This window comes from Capra hircus, chromosome 28 (genome assembly GCF_001704415.2).
Source record: "Capra hircus breed San Clemente chromosome 28, ASM170441v1, whole genome shotgun sequence".
Classification (NCBI taxonomy): domain Eukaryota; kingdom Metazoa; phylum Chordata; class Mammalia; order Artiodactyla; family Bovidae; genus Capra; species Capra hircus.
In genome coordinates, this window is record NC_030835.1 from 36,138,085 (window position 1) to 36,161,301 (window position 23,217).

The 23,217-nt window shown below is 38.3% G+C and overlaps 1 protein-coding gene across 4 annotated transcripts in view; it reads left to right on the forward strand.

Moving 5' to 3' along the window:
* HEATR1 (HEAT repeat containing 1) overlaps positions 1,460 to 23,217 on the forward strand; it is a 50,282-nt gene continuing 28,524 nt past the window's right edge. The window contains exons 1-17 of one of the 4 annotated variants that reach the window (XM_018042236.1): positions 1,460 to 1,574; positions 1,890 to 2,050; positions 2,563 to 2,779; positions 4,881 to 5,022; positions 6,455 to 6,556; positions 6,951 to 7,091; positions 8,045 to 8,256; positions 8,414 to 8,547; positions 10,331 to 10,430; positions 11,841 to 11,951; positions 12,364 to 12,481; positions 13,802 to 13,909; positions 18,775 to 18,870; positions 19,318 to 19,406; positions 20,381 to 20,592; positions 20,937 to 21,058; positions 21,637 to 21,828. In XM_018042236.1, the coding sequence (XP_017897725.1) occupies positions 1,909 to 2,050; positions 2,563 to 2,779; positions 4,881 to 5,022; positions 6,455 to 6,556; positions 6,951 to 7,091; positions 8,045 to 8,256; positions 8,414 to 8,547; positions 10,331 to 10,430; positions 11,841 to 11,951; positions 12,364 to 12,481; positions 13,802 to 13,909; positions 18,775 to 18,870; positions 19,318 to 19,406; positions 20,381 to 20,592; positions 20,937 to 21,058; positions 21,637 to 21,828 (2,238 nt within the window). In that variant the 5' untranslated portion in view covers positions 1,460 to 1,574; positions 1,890 to 1,908. Of the gene's footprint in view, positions 1,575 to 1,889; positions 2,051 to 2,562; positions 2,780 to 4,880; positions 5,023 to 6,454; positions 6,557 to 6,950; positions 7,092 to 8,044; positions 8,257 to 8,413; positions 8,548 to 10,327; positions 10,431 to 11,840; positions 11,952 to 12,363; positions 12,482 to 13,801; positions 13,910 to 18,774; positions 18,871 to 19,317; positions 19,407 to 20,380; positions 20,593 to 20,936; positions 21,059 to 21,636; positions 21,829 to 23,217 lie in introns of those variants that run through there. The other 3 variants (XM_018042237.1, XM_005698995.3, XM_018042235.1) reach the window with 3 other exon arrangements.

Here is a 23,217-nt window from a genome sequence, read left to right on the forward strand (position 1 = left end):
CTTTTTACTTTTCTAGTTTACTTACAATTTTTTTTTCTTCTCATTTACTGCTAAAGTAAAATTCAGCACAGTACCATATATCATTGGAATTAATATAAACATGACTGAACCAAACATTTGTGGCATTTTTCTGTTTATTTGCACATTGATGAGACTTGTAAAAAAACGAGGATTTTTTTAAGCAAAAAACCCAATGTCTTAAGCATAAAAATAGGTCTGATTTTCATTTCTCACTATTTTCATTTCTCTCAAACCTGATCATTTTTGTAAAGAACAACAACAAAAATTCCTTTGAGAGATCTGTTTTTAAGGATGACAGAGACATTCTTGGAACTTAAAAAAACCACATCATTCTCTGCAAGGCAGTTAACACCCCATGCAAAAGATCATTAGCTATCTCTGGAAGTAACTGAGAAGCTGTTTTGGTTGTTGTAGATGCTGTTAAAGCAAAAATGAAAGGTTGTGTTCACAAAAAGAGAGATCTGCATGGAGCAGAGAAGGGAGCCTCTGAAACTATAACTCTGTTTCCAACAATCTTCAAGAAAAAAGACTGACACCCTGGCATCAAAGAGAGCTCCACGTCCTAAGACAAAGGAACGCATCTAAAATATACAGGTAGGATATCCGATCTCACTCCCGCATCCTGCGCAGCTTCTTGGAGGGGCCAGTTCACTCCATTTGGGCACATGCCCTTGCTCTGGGAACAGACTGTGGTATACTCATATGGGACACTCTTCAGCAGCACCAATCTATAGTGATACTAAGATGCCTAGTGGTTACCTGGGACCAGGAGTGGGGCAGGCAACACAGCAAAGGGCCCAGAGGGAACTTTTGGGGGCGACGGAAACTTTCCATGTCTTGAATGGACAGATAGTGATACCCACTTATTGCTAAACGGAAGTGTGCGATGTAGTTGTGAATTGTATTTCACCAGGGTTAGTGAAAAACAAAACAGCGAAACACACAGGGCGGGTACTCCGGAAATACGGTGGCTGGCCCCAAGCTTCAGGATAGTGGTAGCCAACATTTATTTGCAGAGCGGCTCGCGCTGCGATCAGTAGGTCATCTGATGAAATTCTCAGCCTGTTTTCATTTTATAGAGGAGATACCGAACTCCGAGAGCCGAGAATTCCGTGCAACTCAAAGACCCTAGAGTGGGTATATTAACCCAGGCTGTGACTGCATGGTTCAGTTTTAACCACCGAGCCATGCTGCCGGTACGTAGTAAAAATCTGGATACGTACGTTGAATGAAAGATTCCTGCTACGGAACGTCAAAGCTCACAAAAGGCCCAGTCAGAAACTGAAACGCAGCACCGAGCCAAGTACAGACCACAAGCCTCCAGCAGATCAGGACCGCGCGGCGGAGGGGCGGGGCTTCGCCGCCTGGGGGCGGAGTCATCGTTTCGCTTTCCGGCAAGCTTGTACCTCTTCTCTTGCCGTAGTGCCTGAAACCGGAAGTTCGCGCGAGGCGTGCTCTACATTTCCGGTCGAGAGCTGGACGTCTTGGTACCCATGTGGGAGCTGCTGTGAAGATTCATTGGCTTCTGAGTCCTGTCCAGAGTCGAGCTCTGGGTGAGCAGGGGCTGTGAGTCGGGGCGGTATGCAGGGGAGGGTAAGATGTCCTCGAATTTTCGAGTCTCCGCGGAGTTGGAGCTGAAAAACGCTTGGCGCGGCCCTCGGGGATGTCATTAGCTATTATCGCTGTTGCTTTGGGGTTTCCACGTTTGGCGTCTGGGGGTTCCTGGACGGCAGGTGATGCGTCCGCAGCCGCGCTGAGTGCGGAGGAAAGTTGCTTGTACGTGAGACATTTGCTGTTTGCCGTCACACCGTCTTACACTTTTGTAGAAGGTTCTCACGGTGGGTCTGTTTCTTAACCTGTGTTTTTAGAAGTCTCGCAACGTGAGAGATGACGTCCTTAGCCCAGCAGCTCCAGCGACTCGCCCTCCCTCAGAGTGACGCCAGTCTCTTATCTAGAGATGAAGTTGCCTCTTTGTTGTTTGACCCCAAGGAAGCGGCCACCATCGACAGAGAAACCGCCTTTGCCATTGGTGAGCTGCCTTTTAACTTAGAAAAAGCCCTGGGAAGCATGTGTGACCCGGATGTTGCTGTGTTTTCTGACCCGCTCTCTTAGCGGTTTGTAACCTGCTAACTCGACTTATGTTGTTACGGAAAAGAGAATGGCAAATAACTACGCTCTAGATGCATAAAATGTGTATAGGTGACGGCATCTGAATTTCACACCAAGGTTGGAGGGAGTCATCTAAGGTGTAGAAAGGAAGAGGCTGGAAGAAGTGGTTGGGGGATCAGGGAGGGGTCTTCCAAGGACTGGTCTAGTTATGGTACTGAAATTGTATTGGAAAAAAAGAAAAAAGGCCCCCTGCCTGGTGGTACTTTTTCTTCTTCTTGGTGAGATGAAATTTATTTTCTATGTTGGATAGAAATCTGTGTTTGGGACTGTATTATTCTAAAAGAATAGAGAGAGTGTTAGAGAAAAACCGTAAAAGAAGTGCGAGGTGAGTTTACTTGCCAAGAATTGTTAAATAAACTGGAGTTTTCCTAGGATGCACTGGCCTGGAAGAGCTGCTTGGAATTGATCCTTCCTTTGAGCAATTTGAAGCACCGTTGTTCAGCCAGCTAGCAAAAACCTTGGAGCGCAGCGTTCAGACCAAAGCAGTGAACAAACAGCTGGATGAAAACATTTCATTGTTTCTTATTCACTTGTCTCCTTACTTCCTGCTGAAGCCCGCACAGAAATGTCTGGAGTGGTTGATCCACAGGTAGCAAATGAAATTACAGAAATAATTATGGGATGATAACATTGATGTTTGAGAACATTTATTAATTTAAATATTGAGATAAATATGGTTTGTATTGGGCGAGATAAGTGTGTCCTTCTATGTTGAACTCATTTTTATTGATAGTGAAAAGTAAAACTGCTTTTTAAAAGATCTTGAGTAAATAGTCTAACCTCATTAGTTCTAAGGGGCTTATGTCACTTCGCTATTACAAATTGCTACTGCATATTTGGGGCAATGAGTGTTATTGAACTTCTTGCCAAAATAACAAAAATGGTGGTTTGGGAAGAGAATAATATTATTCTTTAAAATACCATAATTTAAGAAAAGCAGTAATAGCTAATGTTTATGGAACACTTTACACCAGGCCTGATGGTAAGCACGTTGTATGCCTTACCTCAGTGCTTACAACACTCCTGTGGGGGAGGTGCTTCTTTTATCCCCATTATACAATTGAGAAAACAGGTGTAGAAAGTTAAGCTGGCAGAGTCACATGACTAGTAAGCGGTGATATAAATTTGTTTCCAAGGCCTGATCTTTCATCTCCTTTTGAAATTGTCTTAAGTTTACTCAGTTTATTTTCTCATTTATTTACATCACATTGGTATCACATCATAGTTAACACATTTTTTTTTTCTTATGGATGTTTTAAAAGTAGAAAGGCTTCCACTTCATTAACTGAAGGAATGAGGGTAAGGGAAGCCAGTGGGTCGTTGAGAAAACATATTTTAACCTGGGTCTTCTGATGATCACATCATTAGATTCTTCAGACCAAAAAAAGAGTCAAATTTGTACTATTTCTCTCTGTCTTCTAGCATTTGATTTTCCCCAGATAAATCATTATTGTAAGGAGTACTTTTTGCCTTTGGTTTTCCATTTATTTATTCATGTAACTTATTTATTTAGCAAACATTCAGTTCAATACAAGGATGAATATGCTGCCTTTTCTTACCATTGTGAAATAAATGCCACAGTAAGGGTGTATACAAGGTTTTGGGGGTGTATGGTGATGCCTGAAGTAGTTGAAGAAAGCTTCATGGAAGAAATGATGTCTTGGCTAGTACTAAAGCCCTAATATAGAAGTAATAAAAGGCAAGAGGTATGGTGCTATAAGAGAGAATGGATAGGAGGGCTTAGACAGAGGGATCACTTGGCTGGGAGAATTTAGAAAAACATCTTGAGAAAGAAGCCTGGAAAGGATTTAGATCTTAAAGGCTGCTGCTGCTGCCGCTGCCGCCGCTGCTGCTGGCTGCTGCTAAGTCGCTTCAGTTGTGTCCGACTCTGTGCGACCCCATAGACGGCAGCCCACCAGGCTCCTCTGTCCCTGGGATTCTCCAGGCAAGAACACTGGAGTGGGTTGCCATTGCCTTCTCCAATGCATGAAAGTAAAAAGTGAAAGTGAAGTTGCTCAATCGTGCCTGACTCTTAGCGACCCCATGGACTGCAGCCTACCAGCCTCCTCCATATCCACGGGATTTTCCAGGCAAGAGTACTGGAGTAGGTTGCCATTTAATGAATCTGACAGAATTAATAAATCTCTCATGTTAATTAGGTGGCATGACCAATACCAAGTTTTATAAAATTCATGGACGAATTAAATATGCTTGTAATTACATAATTTTTGTATTCAAAGAAGGTAAAATGATTTTCTTTGTAATTAGTCTTCTGGCTTTCGGATCATGATATTAATAGTGAGGTAAACTGAGGAAACAGCTGTGGAAGGTGAGCTTTGGAGAACAGAGAGGAATTGAGTGTTGCCTAGTTGACCCAGTTTGGTTTCCTGTCGGTTTGACTGCAGTGATCCCAAAATCATGTTAATGTCATAAATGGGTTTTTTTTTAAGTTGAGAAAAAGTGAATGGATGTCAATTTTGATATTGAATATTTAAAAATATCACTGCATAAGAATTGGCCAACCCTATTGAATACTTTAATCCCTGTGCTTTAGGTGTGCTATACCTTGCTTCTAGTTTTATTGTTGTTTTAAATGGGTTTAGGTCACTGATATACCATTTGGGCACATAAGGAAATATATGCTTGTAAGTTTTATATCCATTTGAATTGTTTGCTTCTTTTTTCTCCAGGTTCCATATCCATCTTTATAATCAAGATAGCCTCATTGCTTGTGTTCTGCCATACCATGAGACAAGAATATTTGTGCGGGTTATACAGCTTCTAAAAATTAATAATTCAAAGCACAAATGGTTCTGGTTATTACCAATTAAGGTATGATTGTTGAATGACATGTATCTGTATTAATTGTAAGCCTTCATAAAAGGTGTTATTTGGAAAAAATAAATCCATTGGTGTTCCTGAGAGTACACCAAGTATTACCTTCATCAGTTTTATTTCCTAGCTTCCATTTAAAACTATTATGAATAATAGCTGGCTTTTATTTGGTATGTGATAGTAGAATAGGCAGTTTGTATTTTATTATCTTTGATTCTCACAAAAAAACTTTTTACGGATGAATACAGGCTCAGAGAATTAAGTTACTCACCAAAGTTCAAGCAGCTCTAAAGTGGCAGAGTCGAGATTTGAATCTAGATCTGATTCTAAAGCTTGTCTTTCCATTATACTGTGCTGTCTGGCATTTAGAATTTTGGAACTGAAAAGCGTAAAAAAAGACTTGAAGGACTTCAGGAAATTATTGTGAAGAAGATGCTAAGAATTAATTTACAGATAAGTAATAAGATGATTGCCTTACAGGAAGGCTCTGACTGAGATAAGATAGCATGATTTTGTAGGAAAACAACTGACTTGCCATTACCACCTTGCTTGTAACTATAGTAAAGAAAGTAGATGTATGTTTTTGGCAAGAATTTTGTTAAATGTTGAGTGGTGATTTGGGCCAGCAGGCAGCAAATGGGATGAAAGTAGGCCAACAGGCTGTGACCTTGGAACGAGTAACTTTCTGGCTGATGACAGGTGGTCCATGATCAGAATTAGTAAAGAGAAAGGAATGGGAATTTTAATTAGAAGAAGAAAAGAATTTGGAGGTAAAGCACTTAAACTAAAGAATATTCAGGAAGAGAAGGCCAACCTGTAGTAAAGCCTATCAAACTTTTACTCATTCTGCTAGTAACATTATTTTTTTCCCTAATCTACACAGAGACCCTGCTGTTCTCTAGGCACACTTGTTTCAGGTATCCAAACCACACTTACCTATTACAATTTGCAAATTATCTTTTCACTGATCTATTCAAAATGATGGGGCACGTACATATGCCATGCGCAGTGCTAGGTCGTGGCAAGAGCAGTATAAGTTGACTGGTTTCCTAGTCTATTTCTGTTACTCGTGTTATTGTAAAGCAGTGACAAAACCATATCACACTGACTCACAAACCAGGTTTAAATGGTAGAGTTACTAAGAATCTAGAGAATCTGGATTTAGATAAATGCATGTCAAAATGCAACACATGATAAGTAACCATTTTCCACTGAGTACCTCCACACACGTTGCTGGCCCTTCTCGTTTGAATTTCTTAAGTTTGCACAATTTTATATGTTAATCTCTTCTTTACCACCAGTTATAATGGAAGACTATATTTTGTATTAATGAACTGTAGCAGTTTGAAGCTGTTACTTTGTTAGGTACTTAAATGATGAGTTGATGAATTATCCTTAGTTAACAGTTGGTTCTTCCTGTCTGTAACAGCAATCTGGAGTGCCCTTAGCTAAAGGAACTTTGGTTACCCACTGCTACAAAGATCTTGGATTCATGGATTTCATTTGTAGTCTGGTGACGAAATCTGTGAAGGTGAGTAGCGTACTGTTTCATGAACGTGTAATTCCATTAGAAGGTTGTTTCTTCGGCCTGGAGAAAGCAAATGAAGGCCTTGTGTAGTAATAGTGGGACTTGGAAGAAGTGCCTTTTGTTAAGTGATCTCCACTTTTGGAACATGAGCAGCTTGATCAATCTTTCATCATCAAAGCTGTTTTTCTACAAAAATAAATTATTGTCTTCCTTGCCAAATTCTTTACAATGACTGTTTAAACAAAGACACAGTCTAAAAAATGTCAGGAAGGTTGTTTATTCTTGCCATGTAAAATTAGTGTCAGCCTGAAGTAGTTGAGAGCTGTAAATATTTTTACACCTATATCTCATTAGCTTTTCACTCCTAAATGTGTTTGGTTTGTGGTTTTTGTTCCAGGCTTTTGCTGAGTATCCTGGGAATTCCACTCAGTTGAGGGTGCTCTTTACTTTCTATGCCTCTACCATTGTGTCTGCTCTGGTGGCTGCCGAGGACTTATCCGACAATATAGTTGCCAAGCTGTTTCCATATATTCAAAAGGTTGGTCCTGCTTATGTGTAAAATAGATTATTTTGTACTGGAAGAAATTTTCTTGCTATTGAAGATTTCACTTAGGCATAAATGTTTTTACACTGGCAGTTAATTTCAGATGGTTGATGAAATTTAATTTTTAGGTTTAAAAAAATGACTTCTTAAAAACCTACCAGAGTGGAGTCTTAGTTAGGAAGCTCCTTAAGAATGAACACTGTGGGACTTCCTGGCTGGTCCAGTGGTTGAGATTTGGCCTTCCAGCGCAGAGGGTACTGATTCAGTTCCTGGTCAGGGAGCTAAGATTCCACATGCCTTGTGGCCAAAAGACCCAAAACCCAAAACAGAAGCAATATAGTAACAAAGGCAGTAAAGGCTTTAAAGAATGGTCTAAATCAGAAACTATTTGAGAAAAAAAAAGACAAAGTGAAATTGTTTTTAAAAGAATGGGTTAGAAAATCTCTTCAAGGCAGAGGCTCTCTTTTCATTCTTTTTGTGTTGATTTCTTCTTGATGTTTCTCCTGCCCGAGTGCCTCATAGCATTCCGCCTTTCCAGGTCCCCCGTAGACGAACTGCAAAAGCCCCCCCCACCAGTGTCCCTAAATTATTGTCTTTAATCAGATACTGTTTTGTTTCTGATTGAAGTCTCCCTTACACAGGTGGATGTTTACATGTAAAGAAGACTCCTTTGCTCCTTTTAGCATGTGTAGTAGATGTCTGAGTTAGGAGGCCTGCTGAGATCGCCTTCTGTCTTTCGAGAGCTTTGTCTCATTTCCACGTCCCCTCAGGAAAGGGGGCCAGCATCTTGATTTTTCACTTCCAAGGAGTGTTGACTCTCAGTGTGCATTAGGTTGTATTCATCTCTAATTTATGACACTTCCAATTTGTCAAAGTCAAGTAACATTTTTCAGTAGGCTAAAATAACATAGTTTGTCACTTTTCCTTATATTTTAAAAAATATTCAGGGATTGAAATCATCTTTACCAGATTACAGAGCTGCAACATACATGATAATATGTCAGATTTCCGTGAAAGTGGCCATGGAAGATACCTTCGTTAACTCCTTGGCTTCACAGATTATCAGAACACTGATCAGAATTCCGTCTCTGATCAAGGATGGATTGAGTTGCTTGATAGTGCTCCTTCAGAGACAGAAGCCAGAGAGCCTGGGGAAAAAGTACGTACACTTGAATTGAGAATGATGATAATTGGAGGTGAATGAAGTTATTTTGAGGAGATTTTTCATAGGATAAATTTTATGCTATTTTTAAAAATTGCCACTCACTGTCTTCTAACATGTAAACTCAATATCTTATGTCTTTGTTTCTTCAAAGGCCATTTCCTCACTTGTGTAATGTTCCTAATCTTATTACGCTACTTCATGGGATTTCTGAAACACACGACATTAGTCCTCTTCTGCGTTACATGCTTCCCCACCTGGTCGTCTCCATGGTTAATCAGGTTACAGGTAAATGGTTTTACATGTTGTGTCCAAAAACTTACTTTCTCATATTTGATTTAAAGATAAAAACTATACCCTGGTTAATATCTTTTAGATATCTAGAGTTTCTGCTGTCCAACTCTTTTTGTGTAATTTGTCTGTTTTTCTGACATGAGAAACATTTAGGGTGGGGAGCAGATTGGTTGAAGGGAGAACCTTGTTAATTGAGTGATACACTCAGTATTTTTTTTAAATTAATTTGTATTGAAGTACACTTGCTTTACAACGCTGTGTTAGTTTCTCCTGTACAGCAAAATGAATCCGTTATAAATGTACCTATATCCTTTTGGACTCCCTTTCAGGTTACCACAGAGCATTAAGTAGAGTTCCTCTACAGTAGGTTCTCATTGGTGGTGGGGGTTTAGTTGCTAAGTTGTGTCCGACTCTTGGGATCAGGTGGACTGTAGCCTGTCAGGCTCCTCTGTCCATGGGATTTTCCAGGCAAGAATACTGGGGTGGGTTGCCATTTCCTTCTCCAGGGGATCTTCCCGACCTGGGAATCGAAAGTGGGACTCCTTCATTGCAGGCAGATGCTTTACCAACTGAGCTCTGAGGGAAGCCCAGGTCCTCATGAGCCGCCTGTTCTATGCGTAGGATCAGTAGTGTGTGTGTGTCAGTTCCAACCTCCCAGCTCCTGCCAGCTTTCCCCCTTGGAATCCATACATTTGTTACCTATATCTGTTTCTCTGTTTCTGTTGCAAATAAGATCATCTATACAGTTTTTCTGGATTCCACCTGTATGTGTTAACATACAATATTTGTTTTTCAGACTTACTTCACTCTGACACTCTCTAGATAGTATTTTTTTTTTTTAATGTGTGTTCTTTTACATGTTTCTACATGGAAAAAGACTATGGAATTATTTTAAAATAGTTAAAACACATTGTTGAGTCAAACTTTCCCTTTTCATCTAGATATTTAATAAACTTTAGTGATTCCTTTATAATAAACATCTAGTCGCCCAAAAAAGTTTTTCTCCCTGAGTCATTGAAAATATAAGATGAAAAATCTCATGTGTGAAAATCCAGATTTAAGAAAGCCCAGAAGTTAATTAGAAGGTGATTATTGGCCTTATATGTTTTCCACCTTTCAATAAATATGGAAAGATAAGAAAGACATTCTTGGTGCTGTTGCTACTAGAATAAGAAAGACATACTAAGAAAGTCATCTCTAAAGTTACATCCATTTATTGGAAAACAAGGTTTACTTAACCCAGTCTCAGTTTAAACATGAGTTTCAGAAACATGGCTAGCACAAATGAAAGGGTACATTTCCTGTTCAGGTGGTGAGTAATGAAGTCAGGGCCAAAATTCATTCTTACATAATGGAAGATGACAGCTCTTGGTTCAGTCAGGAGGCATTGAGATGAAAGTTTAGTCTGTATTCAGATAGTTTATTGAAATGTAGATTCAGGTCCCAGCTTCACCGCTTGTAATGTGGCTTGGGGAAAGACTGTGTTTTTTGGACTTCGGTTTCATTAATGAGAGAGGCATGATAGTACTTGTTTTAAAAAAAATAGAGAGGATTTCAAGTAAAGGATAAATGAGGGTGATGTATACAAAATGATTTTAAAAGATAAAAATGACCAAATAGGTGAAGTACACTTGAAAATAGGTATAAAGCTGGATGTGGATATATGTCTTAAAGTTATTCCTGTAGAAAGATTTTCTGCTATAAAAAAACCTAATAGCATGCACATGCAAAAACATTTTTCTCCAGTCAATTTTAATTTGTTATGTATGCTAAGGAGAAGAAACTACAGAGATGGATGGTCAAGTCTATAGGAGACTCTTAGAAGCCATACTTACAAATATATCCCTGAAGAACAACTTAGACCATTTGTTGGCTGGGTAAGCTAACATATTTTTGATATGCTTTTGATATTTGTATTTCTGTGGCTTAGTATACTTCTCAGGGTTGGTTAACAGTTTTCCAGTATCCCTTTATAATGTATTTGTTGCTTTGTCCATGTTCATTTAATTGTAAGTACTTAGTCAAGTGATTATGGCAACAGAAAAAGAGGTAATTTCTCTTGTTTGTCTTTAGTGTATATATGTGATCATGCAGAGTTAATAGTGAAGATAAATTTGGGTTATATTATATGTAATTTGTGGTTGTTTAAAATTTCCTCATACTAAGTGGACCAAAATGCAAGAAACAATATATCACAGTTGGTAATCAGTAAATGTCATTAAGAAACTTAAACCACTAAGGAAAGATAGTTGAGAGTCTCCTGTTTTCTTTTCTTACTGGAAGGGCAACTGGATACAGTGTAAAAAATGTAGTCATAGTAGTCAGAAAAAAAGTGGAGGTGTTAGGTGCTCAGTCACTCTTTGTGACCCCATGGGCTGTAGCCCGCCAGGCTCCTCTGTCCATGGAATTCTCCAGGCCAGAGTACTGGAGTGGGTTGCCATTTCCTTCTCCAGGTGATTTTCCAACCCTAGAGATTGAACCTGGGTCTCCTGCAGTGCGGGCAGATTCTTTACCATCTGAGCCACCAGGGAAGCCCAGACATAAGTTATATCCTTCCTATTATCTCCTCCAGGCAAGTAGAGTAGTGAGTTCTGAAAGTCAGGCTGTGCGGATCTGGTTTTGTCATTGTGTATCGTTGGGCAGGTACCTATCTACAGTTCAGTTGAGTTCAGTCGCTCAGTCGTGTCTGACTCTTTGCGACCCCATGAATCGCAGCATGCCAGGCCTCCCTGTCCATCACCAACTCCCGGAGTTCACTCAGACTCGAGTCCATTCAAGTCAGTGATGCCATCCAGCCATCTCATCCTCTGTCATCCCCTTCTCCTCCTGCCCCCAATCGCTCCCAGCATCAGAGTCTTTTCCAATGAGTCAGCTCTTTGCATGAGGTGGCCAAAGTACTGGAGTGTCAGCTTCAGCATCATTCCCTCCAAAGAAATCCTACAGAGTGTGTCATTTGTGCACCCTGCTCCCAAGTTGGCTTGTGAATTAAATGAGGTTAAATATGCAAAGTACTGTTGAGAGGTTGGCTGTGGACTCAGACAGGGATTGAAAACTGTGCTCCACTTTTTATGGTATAATAGTGCTCACTGAGTATTGCCTCTTGTTGCTGTTCTTGTTTAACCTAAGGCAAATTATAAGACTTCTTAGTCTGAGTTTTTGTACCTGTAGAATTAATCTAATTTTTACCCTGTGGAGGACAGAGATAATACGTTCTAAAGCACGTAGTATGTAGTAGGTGTTCAATACATAGTCACTCTCATGCTGCTAGTATTTGTTTTGTTTTGCAGCCTTCTTTTTGAAGAGTATATTTCATATAGTTCCCAGGACAAAATGGATTCTGATAAAGTAGCTTTGCTTAATGAACAGTTTCTTCCACTTATCAGACTTTTAGAAAGCAGGTAAGCTGTGTGGATGTGTGTGTGTGCACTTATTAATGTGTACCGCTGGTTTTATAAAGAGATGATTTACAAGTTACTTAAAAAGTGAAGGAATTATAAAGGGATTGTTTTTCTTTTCTACCTTTTAGGAAGGGACAATTATAGGACTTAAATATATTTGAAATATAAGTGAAAGTAAAGGTTGTATGGGGACAATGAAGAGTATACTTTTTTATATAAACTGTTGTGGAGATAGTCATAGTAACAACTCGATCAATGTCATTTGGTTTTACATATTCCATCTGTCAAAAATTTAAGTCTTAATCTCAGTAATTTGAAAAAGTTACATTTTTTTTTTCTTTTATACCTAGATGGTCTGTGTAGTTAATAACTTTATTAAGAATAATAAACTGACTCTTTAATTTCATCCCAGATACCCCAAAACATTAGATGCTGTATTAGAGGAACGCCTAAAGGAAATTACAGACCTGAAAAAGCAGGAGCTTTTTCACCAGTTTATCTCTCTTTCTACAAGTGGAGGAAAGTATCAGGTAACGTTTTCTTCGGGGGATTTGTGGCATGGATATTCATGGGATTATTTGAAGAGCTTGGGAAGGAAATTTGCTACTTCACTCCTCTGTTTGAGAAGTTCCGCGGAGAGAGAAGGTTTGCTCAGTTTGCCTTAGTTACCAGAAGTGAGACTCTGAGGCAGGAGTTAAATAATTGCAGAAAGGTACAGTAATTTTTACATAACTGTGAACCTGATGCTTATTTCAGGAAAAGTGTTATTTGGAAATTTTATATCTCATGCTCATTAGCAATCACCAAAAGATGGCCTAACTTAGATTTCTAGAGATCCTTATCTTTCTCCTGTATCTTCACTTCTTAGCACAGCACCCGCCAGCCACATGTGGCTATTTAAGTCATTGATTAGGAAAAGAGAAATAGATTTTGTGTCATGATTATGTTAGGATTCCAGAAATTCTCTAGGGACAATTTGCCCCAAGTCTTTATGCTAGAAGTTAGACGCTTAACGTAGTTCTTATTGTCTGCCTTGAAAACAAATGTTATGAAGAGAAGTGTGATTGTTTTGGTTTTTCTCTTCCATGATTAGACTTTTGCATCTTTAGTGGTATTTCATTTCCAGATCACAGGTTGATAGGCTTCCTTCTTAGTCTAATTACATAAATAAGTGAAGTTGTCAACAACTCCATTGTCACATCATTTTCTTAATAGATGAAATGCATTCTCTCTTCAGTGATCAGTTTTTTTGATGCATATTTTCATTTAGATGCTAATACCCCGTGGTTTATCTTAGGTGTTTTTCACCTTGCCATCAGATATACATAAAGAACACAGAATCACTTCATAAATTACTTCACTGATTTAAACCTACATATAGACACAACTATACATGAAATCCCACTCCAGTTCTCTTGCCTGGAAAATCCCATGGACGGAGGAACTAAGAGTCGGACACGACTGAGCAACTTCACGTTCACTTTTCACTTTAATGCATTGGAGAAGGAAATGGCAACCCACTCCAGTGTTCTTGCCTGGAGAACCCCAGGGACGGGGGAGCCTGGTGGGGTTGCACAGAGTCAGACACGACTGACGTGACTTAGCAGCGGTGGCAGCATACACGAAGTCACAGCATTCACAGTACAGATTTTTGTATCTATTTACAAATCATACTGTTTTGGAGGCAAAGATTTTGCTTTACTTTTTACTTTTGGTTTACTTTACATTTTGCTTTCTGAAATTAGATGGTTATTGAATATGTCAGCGTGGTGTGGTTTTCTTTGGTTCTTGATTATATGCTGCTCAGATGTAATGGTGAGATCATTTGCTAATTGTGATGAATCCTACAGTTTTTAGCAGATTCTGATACCTCCTTGATGCTCAGTCTGAATCATCCGCTTGCTCCTGTGAGACTTCTGGCCATTAATCACCTGAAAAATGTCATGACAGCACCAGAGGTTTGTGTTAAATAGCTTTCATTTTTGATGTTTTTATCCTTGTGATGAACAGTGTAAGAAATTGAAGTTACCACCTAGAGTCAATATTGTTTAATTATAGAGGTAACCCTAATAAAGCAGATGCGAGTTCATTGGACAAAGATTTAAGACCATACATACTGAAAGCCTCTATTTTTAACCTGTATATGTTTTAGCTGGTAAAGAATCCACCTGCAGTGTGGGAGACCTGGGTTCGATCCCTGGGTTGGGAAGATCCTCTGGAGAAGGGAAAGGCAACCCACTTCAGTGTTCTGGCCTGGAGAATGCTATAGACTGTATAATCCATGGAGTCGCAAAGAATCGGACACGACTGAGCAACTTTCACTTTCTTTCATGTCCTAGTAACAACTTGTTATCGATGTTTCCACATTGCAGATGATTAGGTTAGCTTTAATTGAGAGTTTTTCAAGCTGGGATTAGGGATGAATTTATAGAGGGTCACAAATTATCTGAGTTTTCAGTTTTGGAATTTGAATTTGACAGTCTGACTTAACATGGACATATTTGAGGATATCAGAATGATAGCTTTTGGAACCCTGTTCAGTTTTGGTACTTGCCAGTCTCATTTGTGTCTAAAATTTTGGTGACTCCAAATAGTAAGTACAGAAGCTGACGTAATTTGTAAATAAAGCTTTTGCCCAAATAATATTTTACAAAGACTTTGCAGTGATTCGAGTAGAGTGGTATTTTCCGAACTTTAGTCATTCAGCCGCATTTTTTTGCTGTATTAGCTTACAACTGATGTTATTTTTTAGCTCCTTTTAAATGGACTCACTGCTTTTTCACATAGCCTTATTTGTTCCTTTTCTTAAAATATGGTGGACTGGGGCTTCCATGGTGGCTCAGTGGTAAAGAATCTGCTTGCCAATGAAGGGGACTTGGGTTTGATCCTTGGGTTGGGAAGATTGCCTGGGGAAGGAAATGGCAGCCCACATCTGTATTCGTGCCTGGGAAATCCCTCAGACAAGGAGGAGCCTTGTGGGCTGCAGTCCATGGGGTCACAGAGGAGTCGGACATGATTTAGTGACTAAGCTACAACAATGGTTGATTATAGTATAGTATAATATAGTATTATATTTCTTTTTTTTTTTTAGCTTTTTATTTTGTTTTGGGGTAGAGCCGATTAACCAACAGTGTTGTAATAGTTTCAGGTACAGTATTATAAGGAAATGGCAACCCACTCCAGTGTTCTTGCCTGGAGAATCCCAGGGGCAGGGGAGCCTGGTGGGCTACCGTCTACGGGGTCGCACAGAGTCGGACACGACTGAAGTGACTTAGCAGCGGCTTAGTAATTCAGTATTTTTATAGGTTATGCTTCAAACAAAGTAAATATACAATATTGACCATAGTCCCTGTGCTATGAATTAATTCCTTGTAGCTTACTGAATTTACACCTAGTAGGCTTGCACTTCATTCTCTTCATCTGTTTCACATAGGTTTTACATCATGAGTTTGAAGTGCTAACTGTATGTACATTTTATTATAGTTAGTACAGTTGGAAATAAGAATATCCATCCATGCACTATCTAAAATCACCTCGTGCTCTACCGCTTGCGTATTTGGGAAATTTTTGGACTAGAGAAACGCAGCAGGAGAAATTCATCTCTTCGTAGCGCATAGCGGTGTAAACAGGCTGAGCTCTGAGCTTGAAACCAGATTCATATTGCACGTAGGATTTTATTACAGCTAGTCATAATTACTGCTTTAAATTTATTCATGACTGTTCTTTTTAGTTTTTTAGCTTTTAACTTAATTTTATAAATATTTTGAAAATGTTCTAGTTTAGATTTTTAAACAGTTATACTTACTTTTGAAAATGGTTGATGTACTCATATTTGAAAAATACTGCTTTGCTTGATTGATTCCTGATCTGGTACAAATTATGTTTCTTTCATGAATTGCTGGTAGATTTGTCTTACTGACTTGTTGGATAAGTAAACCCAGTGAGTACTGTTCTTTGTTGTAATCGGAAGATTTCAGTGAGTAGAATAAGAAAGGAGTTCCTGAAATCTCCTAATATTATTGAACTCTTTCTCATCCTTCTTCTACTCTTTATCCAGTCCTACCCTGGATTTGTTAGTTTTTCAGTGAAGGGCAGTATATACGTACGTTCAACTTACAGGCTTAAGTACTGTAATTGCAGTTAATGTCTGTCTTCGCATGCATTGATTTCCTTTCACTTCTCCATTAATGTCTGGACACAGGTAGGTTCTGTTCTCGAATTCCAGATTGAGCAATTGGGCTACTTGTTAGCTATTGAGGAAAATTTGACATTATACTTTGACTTAGTTTTGTGGATTTGAAGGATTTTACTTTTTCTCTTCTAACCTTCCCTTCTGATCTACATTTTTCTTCTATAGGATTATTAACTTTTTTTTTTTTTTTTTTACCACCTACAGTCAGAGCTATAGTCAATTGGGTTCAGTTCATTTCAGTCGCTCAGTTGTGTCCGACTCTGCAACCCCATGAATCACAGCATGCCAGGCCTCCCTGTCCATCACCAACTCCTGGAGTTTACTCAAACTCATGTCCATTGAGTCGGTGATCCCATCCAATCATCTCATCCTCTGTCGTCCCCTTCTCCTCTTGCCCCCAATCCCTCCCAGCATCCAAGTCTTTTCCAATGAGTCAACTCTTTGCATGAGGTGGCCGAAGTACTGGAGTTTCAGCTTTAGCATCAGTCCTTCCAATGAACACCCAGGACTGATCTCCTTTAGAACGGACTGGTTGGATCTCCTTGCAGTCCAAGGGACTCTCGAGTCTTCTCCAACACCACAGTTCTAAAGCATCAATCCTTCAGTGCTCAGCTTTCTTCACAGTCCAACTTTCACATCCGTATATGACCACTGGAAAAACCATAGCCTTGACTAAACGGACCTTTGCTGGCAAAGTAATATCTCTGCTTTTGAATATGCTATCTAGGTTGGTCATAACTTTCCTTCCAAGGAGTAAGTGTCTTTTAATTTCATGGCTGCAGGCACCATCTACAGTGATGTTGGAGCCCCAAAAAATAGTCTGACACTGTTTCCACTGTTTCCCATGAAGTGATGGGACTGGGTGCCATGATCTTCGTTTTCTGAATGTTGAGCTTTAAGCCAACTTTTTCACTCTCCTGTTTCACTTTCATCAAGAGGCTTTTTAGTTCCTCTTCACTTTCTGCCATAAGGGTAGTGTTATCTGCATATCTGAGGTTATTGAGATTTCTCCCGGCAATCTTGATTCCAGCTTGTGCTTCTTCCAGCCCAGCATTTCTCATGATGTACTCTGCATAGAAGTTAAATAAGCAGGGTGACAATAGACAGCCTTGACGTACTCCTTTTCCTATTTGGAACCAGTCTGTTGTTCCATGTCCAGTTCTAAGTGTTGCTTCCTGACCTGCATATAGGTTTCTCAAGAGGCAGGTCAGGTGGTCTGGTATTCCCATCTCTTTCAGTATTTTCCACAGCTTATTGTGATCCACACAGTCAAAGGCTTTGGCATAGTCACTAAAGCAGAAATAGGTGTTTTTCTGGAACTCTCTTGCTTTTTCCGTGATCCAGCAGGTGTTGGCAATTTGATCTCTGGTTCCTCTGCCTTTCCTAAATCCAGTTTGAACATCTGGAAGTTCACGGTTCACGTATTGCTGAAGCCTGGCTTAGAGAATTTTGAGCATTACTTTACTAGCATGTGAGATGAGTGCAATTGTGTGGTAGTTTGAGCATTCTTTGATATTTCCTTTCTTTGGAATTGGAATGAAAACTGACCTTTTCCAGTCCTGTGGCCGCTGCTGAGTTTTCCAAATTTGCTGGCATATTGAGTGTAGCACTTTCACAGCATCATCTTTCAGGACTTGAAATAGCTTTACTGGAATTCCATCACCTCCACTAGCTTTGTTCATAGTGATGCTTTCTAAGGCCCACTTGACTTTACATTCCAGGATGTCTGGCTCTAGGTGAGTGATCACACCATTGTGATTATCTTGGTCATGAAGATCTTTTTTGTACAGTTCTTCTGTGTATTCTTGCCACCTCTTCTTAATATCTTCTGCTTCTGTTAGGTCCATACCATTTCTGTCCTTTATCGAGCTCATCTTTGCATGAAATGTTCCCTCGGTATCTCTAATTTTCTTGAAAAGATCTCTAGTCTTTCCCATTCTGTTGTTTTCCTCTGTTTCTTAAGGAGTCTTATATTTTTGTTGTGAATGATTTTATGTTTTATTTTCTTTCGTAATTTAAAAGAAAAACATGAACTTTTTTTTGGCAGAGTGCATGTCATCATCCTTATAAAAACTTTGAAAATTAATATGCTTCATTTTAACACTGCTGATGTCTAAGGCACTGTTTTAAGCATTGATATGTATTATTTGATCCTGTAGCAACCTTTTGAGGGATGTACTGTTATTAGCCCTGTGTTATAGATGAGAATAATGAGGCTTAGGAAGGTTATGTAACTTACTCAAGATCTCATAGCTTGTCCAGTTCTAGAGCTGGGATTTCAACCTAGACAATCTGGTTCTGTAATCTCTGCACTCCCAATATGTAGGTTTTCTCTCATTTTAACAAAATAAAAATTGCATTTCAATTACACATGTTATATTTTCAGTGGAAACTGGAAAAAGTTTGTACCAAACAATTATTCATTGTTGGACTTTGTAGGACTTTTAGAGATTGCCTAGTTCAACGCCAATTCAATTCATGTGTGCTTAGTTTTGAATTTGCGCCAGGGGCAGCAGAGCCTGTGTTCCTTGACTGGAATTCTGGAATGCCTTTCACAAAACCATACTTCCTTTCTAATTTAAAGTCTCAAGAGATTTTAGCAACAACTAATTTTTTTTCCCTATTGTTCAGGAGAGTATCGATGAGTCTTTTATAAAAGAAGCTATTTTAACCCGATTAGATGATGACAATATAGATGTTGTTTTGTCGGCTGTAAGTGCTTTTGAGGTGAGTGACTTTGTTGTTCATTGAAATGCATGTTTTGCTTGTAAATATTTACTTACCCTTCTCACATGAATCACCTCTAGGCAGGAATATATTTGTAAATTATTCTTTTTTGGAAATAGTTCTGTTGAGATCACAGACTTTTAACTGGGGAGAGCACATAGGAGTAGTTAGATAACACAGCTTTATATATCTGGAAGTTCTTTTAGAATGGAAAAGTGCTTTTTATTAATAGTAAATTCACGAGGTTCATGGGAAATTGGCTCCTGAGTGCCACTTTTGAGAAACTGCTCACATACAACTTTTAAATTATGTTGGGATTCTTGGGAGGTAAATTCTCTTTTTTGGAGGGGGGGATAAATTCTTTATAATTCATAATGTTTTTAAGTTTAATAAGCACCATATTTGAAGCAAGTAAAAATTTACTCATGGGTATTTTTTTCTCTCTAGATTTTCAAACAACACTTTAGTTCAGAAGTGACAGTTTCACATCTCCTGAATCTCTTTCGAAGAGCAGAACTTTCAAAAAATAGGGGATGGTAAGTATTTATATCTCCTCTTACAGATAAGTTAGTGAAATTCTTGTATGAAGTTCACTTTTATTTGGGTTTGTATGGGTCATAATATTCCCTGTGTTTGAAATTTTTCTTAATAAAATGGAAAAAAATATAATGTGTGACATAATGCTAAGATCTGGGAAGTAGGATGGGAGGCGACTTTTTTACTTTATATAATTTTACTTTATATACTTTATTTATATAATTTTTTTTACAAGAATAATATAATACTTTATAACTAAAAACAAATACAAATACATTAAATAAAAAATAGACTCAGAGGCACATGACACTTTTTTGTAATATTTGATGAGCTTTTGTTATTTCATTTTTGGCACCTACCCTTTTTACATGGAAAACTGACTAAGGTCTTTAGAGAATGAGAGCGTGTCTTACAGGTTTTTATATCCTATATAGGTAGCTGAACAGAGCGTAACATCTGTTCAGATATTTTTTTAACTTAAGAGTGAATCTTGGATTTCTAGTGGAGTTGAGACATAGTATAGTGTGATCTTTGTTTTATGTTATAATTAATGATCTCTCAAAAAAAAATTGGGCTTCCCCTGTGACTCAGCTGGTAAAGAATCCGCCTGTCATGTGGGAGACCTGGGTTCGATCCCTAGGTTGGGAAGATTCCCAGAAGGGAAGGGCTACCCACTCCAGTATTTTGGCCTGGAGAATTCCAGGGACTAAGTCCATAGGGTTGCGAAGAATCAGACACGACTGAGCGACTTTCACTTTCAAAAAAAATATGATTTGACAGAATTGATTTAAAATTCATGCCCCAAATAACCCCTTTGTTATCATGGATTTTAAGTGATATCTTGATGTTTCTTAGTAATTTATTTGGTAAAGAGACCAGGACAGTGTCAGTTGAGCTGGGAAAGTATGATGATGAGTTTTTGTTGAACTGAAGTCTAATATATCTCAACCAAATGTGTTTATGTATCTTTTAGGTACAAGGTACTTGAGATTGCAGCAGGCATACTGATTAAAGAGGAAATACTGGGTGAAGATGATCAGTTGTCAAATCAGGTGGTGGTGCATCTGTTGCCATTTATGATCATCAACAGTGACGATATGGCATCTGCTGAGATGAAAATGGCTGTTTATTTATCAAAATCAGGAATTTGCTCTTTGCATCCTTTATTAAGAGGCTGGAAAGAAGGTAAGAGATGAAGCTGTTTTTCAGAAAAGGTAAACAAGTGACACTTTAAAGAAGGAAGATAATGACAGGTAAAAATGGACAGTGATTGTTCTTTGAAATTGTTTATGTTACATGCCAGCAAGATTTTTAAAAATTTTTGCTGATATGAAAAGTATACTTTGAAAAGGAAGCTGACCCACTGATGAATTCTAAATTGTATGAAAAGAAAAATAAAAACCATACCTTCACAGGAAGATTGTAAAACTTTTGCCTAAATTCCTTACTCTGCATTCAAGTGAATGTTGGTGACAGAAGAGTTCCTGGTGTTTGATTCTTATGTATGTATACTTTTTTTCTGTAAACAGCTCTTGAAAATGTGATTAAAATCACAAAGTCAGAAGAACTAATTGGTGTAGCAAATCAGAAGATGATTGAGTTGCTGGCTGACAATATAAATTCAGGGAATCCCTCTTCAATGTTAAAGATGGTAGGTACACTTTTGAAGTCCACACCTTGGGTTTCCTTCTCAGAATCTTTCTGGACTCTCAGTGGTTACTTGACTAGGTTCTTCTTTTATTTAAAATAACTTTTCCATTCTTGAGTACTTCGTTTTGTTTTAAAAATATATAGTGTTATTTAGTGTATCTTGCAGATTGTTTGAAATCCTTAACATTTTGGAGAATTTATTTCATCATGGTTGTTTATTGGACCAGTAGGAATATAATGTATACTTTTAAATCTTTTTTCCTCTCATTTAAAGTATTAAAGTCATGTTATTTTTAAAAGAACAAAATAGAATCTGAAACAGGAGAAATTTTCTTTTGCCTTAGTAAATAAACCTTTTAAAAACATAAAAACATCTAGTTGGCAGGTGCAATTATGTTCATTGTAATTTCTCAGATTATTTTTATAATTACTCAGAAGTCAATGCTTATTACTTTTTTAACGTTTTATATTTATCATCTCTGGTATTAGAACAAATGATACCTAGATAGGCAGAGGTTGAGAAAATTGTTTTTATGCGAACCGAGAGCCACCATTAATGGAGGTTGTTTATTTTTCAAGGTAGAGGATTTAATAGGTGTTGGAGAGAAGGAATCCTTTAGCGTGAAGCAGAAAGTGACTTTTCATGTAGTCATGGCTGTGCTTGTCTCCTGCTGTTCGTCCTTGAAAGAAACTCACTTTCCATTTGCAACAAGAGTCTTCAGTTTGTTGCAGAAAAAAATAAAGAAGCTTGAAAGTGTCATTACTACAGTGGTAAGTAAGGAGTGCAGAGGCTCTGGAGAGTCGAATGTTGAGACCACTTTGCCAATCACAGTAGAACTGAAAATTGGAGGCTGAGATGCTGAGTCTTTGGATTCTAGGAGTAGAATATGAAGTGGCCTTTTGTAGTAGTAGGTAATGAATTAGGCACTCTCTTCCTTTTGGAAATACTCAGGAAATGTGATTGAGTAGTGGGATTTCAGGTTTGCAGTGTTTGTGTCTGATAATTGACTCTACTCTGTGTTATCTCTATTGGGCCATTTTCTGAGTTATACTTAACTACATCTGGTGATAAGGAATTCACTAGATACATTACTGTTTGAATAATATTGTTTTGTTGTTTACTAAAATAGATCTTTTGTATTATTTTTATTTGGATTTTGCAAGCATATTGTTATCTTTGACAGTCTTACATATTGATATTTTTACCTACTACCCCACCTTGAGGTTACAGATTTCTTTCTTTTAATATCTGCCGTAAATAGCGTCTCATAATAGTGTCATCTTTATTTCTTAGGTTCCTTGTTGTAGGAGTTGCTCAACAGATCTCGTGTTTTTCACATTCGTTTGTACCCTTTAGGATTTTATAAGTTCTGTCACAGCCATTATAGCTGAATTTTTGTAAACTTTATAGAAATGAATTTTCATATTTTAAAAAAGTGACCCAGGGAATTCCGTGGTGGTCTCATGGCTAGGACTCTGCGCTTTCACTGCTGGGGCCCAGGTTTGATCCCTGTCGGGGAGTTAAGATCCCCCAAGCCATGAGGCTCAGCCAAAAAAAAATTAAAAAATAAAACGTAATTCAGATGAGCCCTTTTTAACTTCTTTCTTTATTTTTTTGAACGCATGGTGACCTGGCCTCTACTTGTTTTCAGTGATAAAGTGTAGACAAATTGAACATTTTATTAATGGATAGATAACATGTTGTTTTATACCTGATACCCTTTCTGAAAGTTTTGAGCATCTTTTTGGCTGTAGTAGCACATTGAGCCAATGGATTACACTACCAGAGCCATTATCTTGAAAGTCTGGCTTTGGGTTATTTTACTTCCAAGTTATTACTCTGCACTTGCCTTGCGGAGTCTCATTTGTCATTTTCCTGCACCACTTCTCATGCTTCCTGTCGGCGTTTTAGTGTAATTTAGTGCGCCTTAATCTTATGCTGCTTATTTAGAATCATCTGCAAATCTGGGGATTTGACCATGTATTATTCTTCACATCAGCAGTAAAAGTGTGAAACGAGAAGTCTCTTTAAGGATCCCTTGGATATGCAATTCCTTATCTTCTGTTTAGAAACATGCTTACCCTTTATTTGATAAAGCATAATTAACAGGAATAACATTTGATTTAGGGATGGGTTTTAAGAAAACACAGATAAAAATG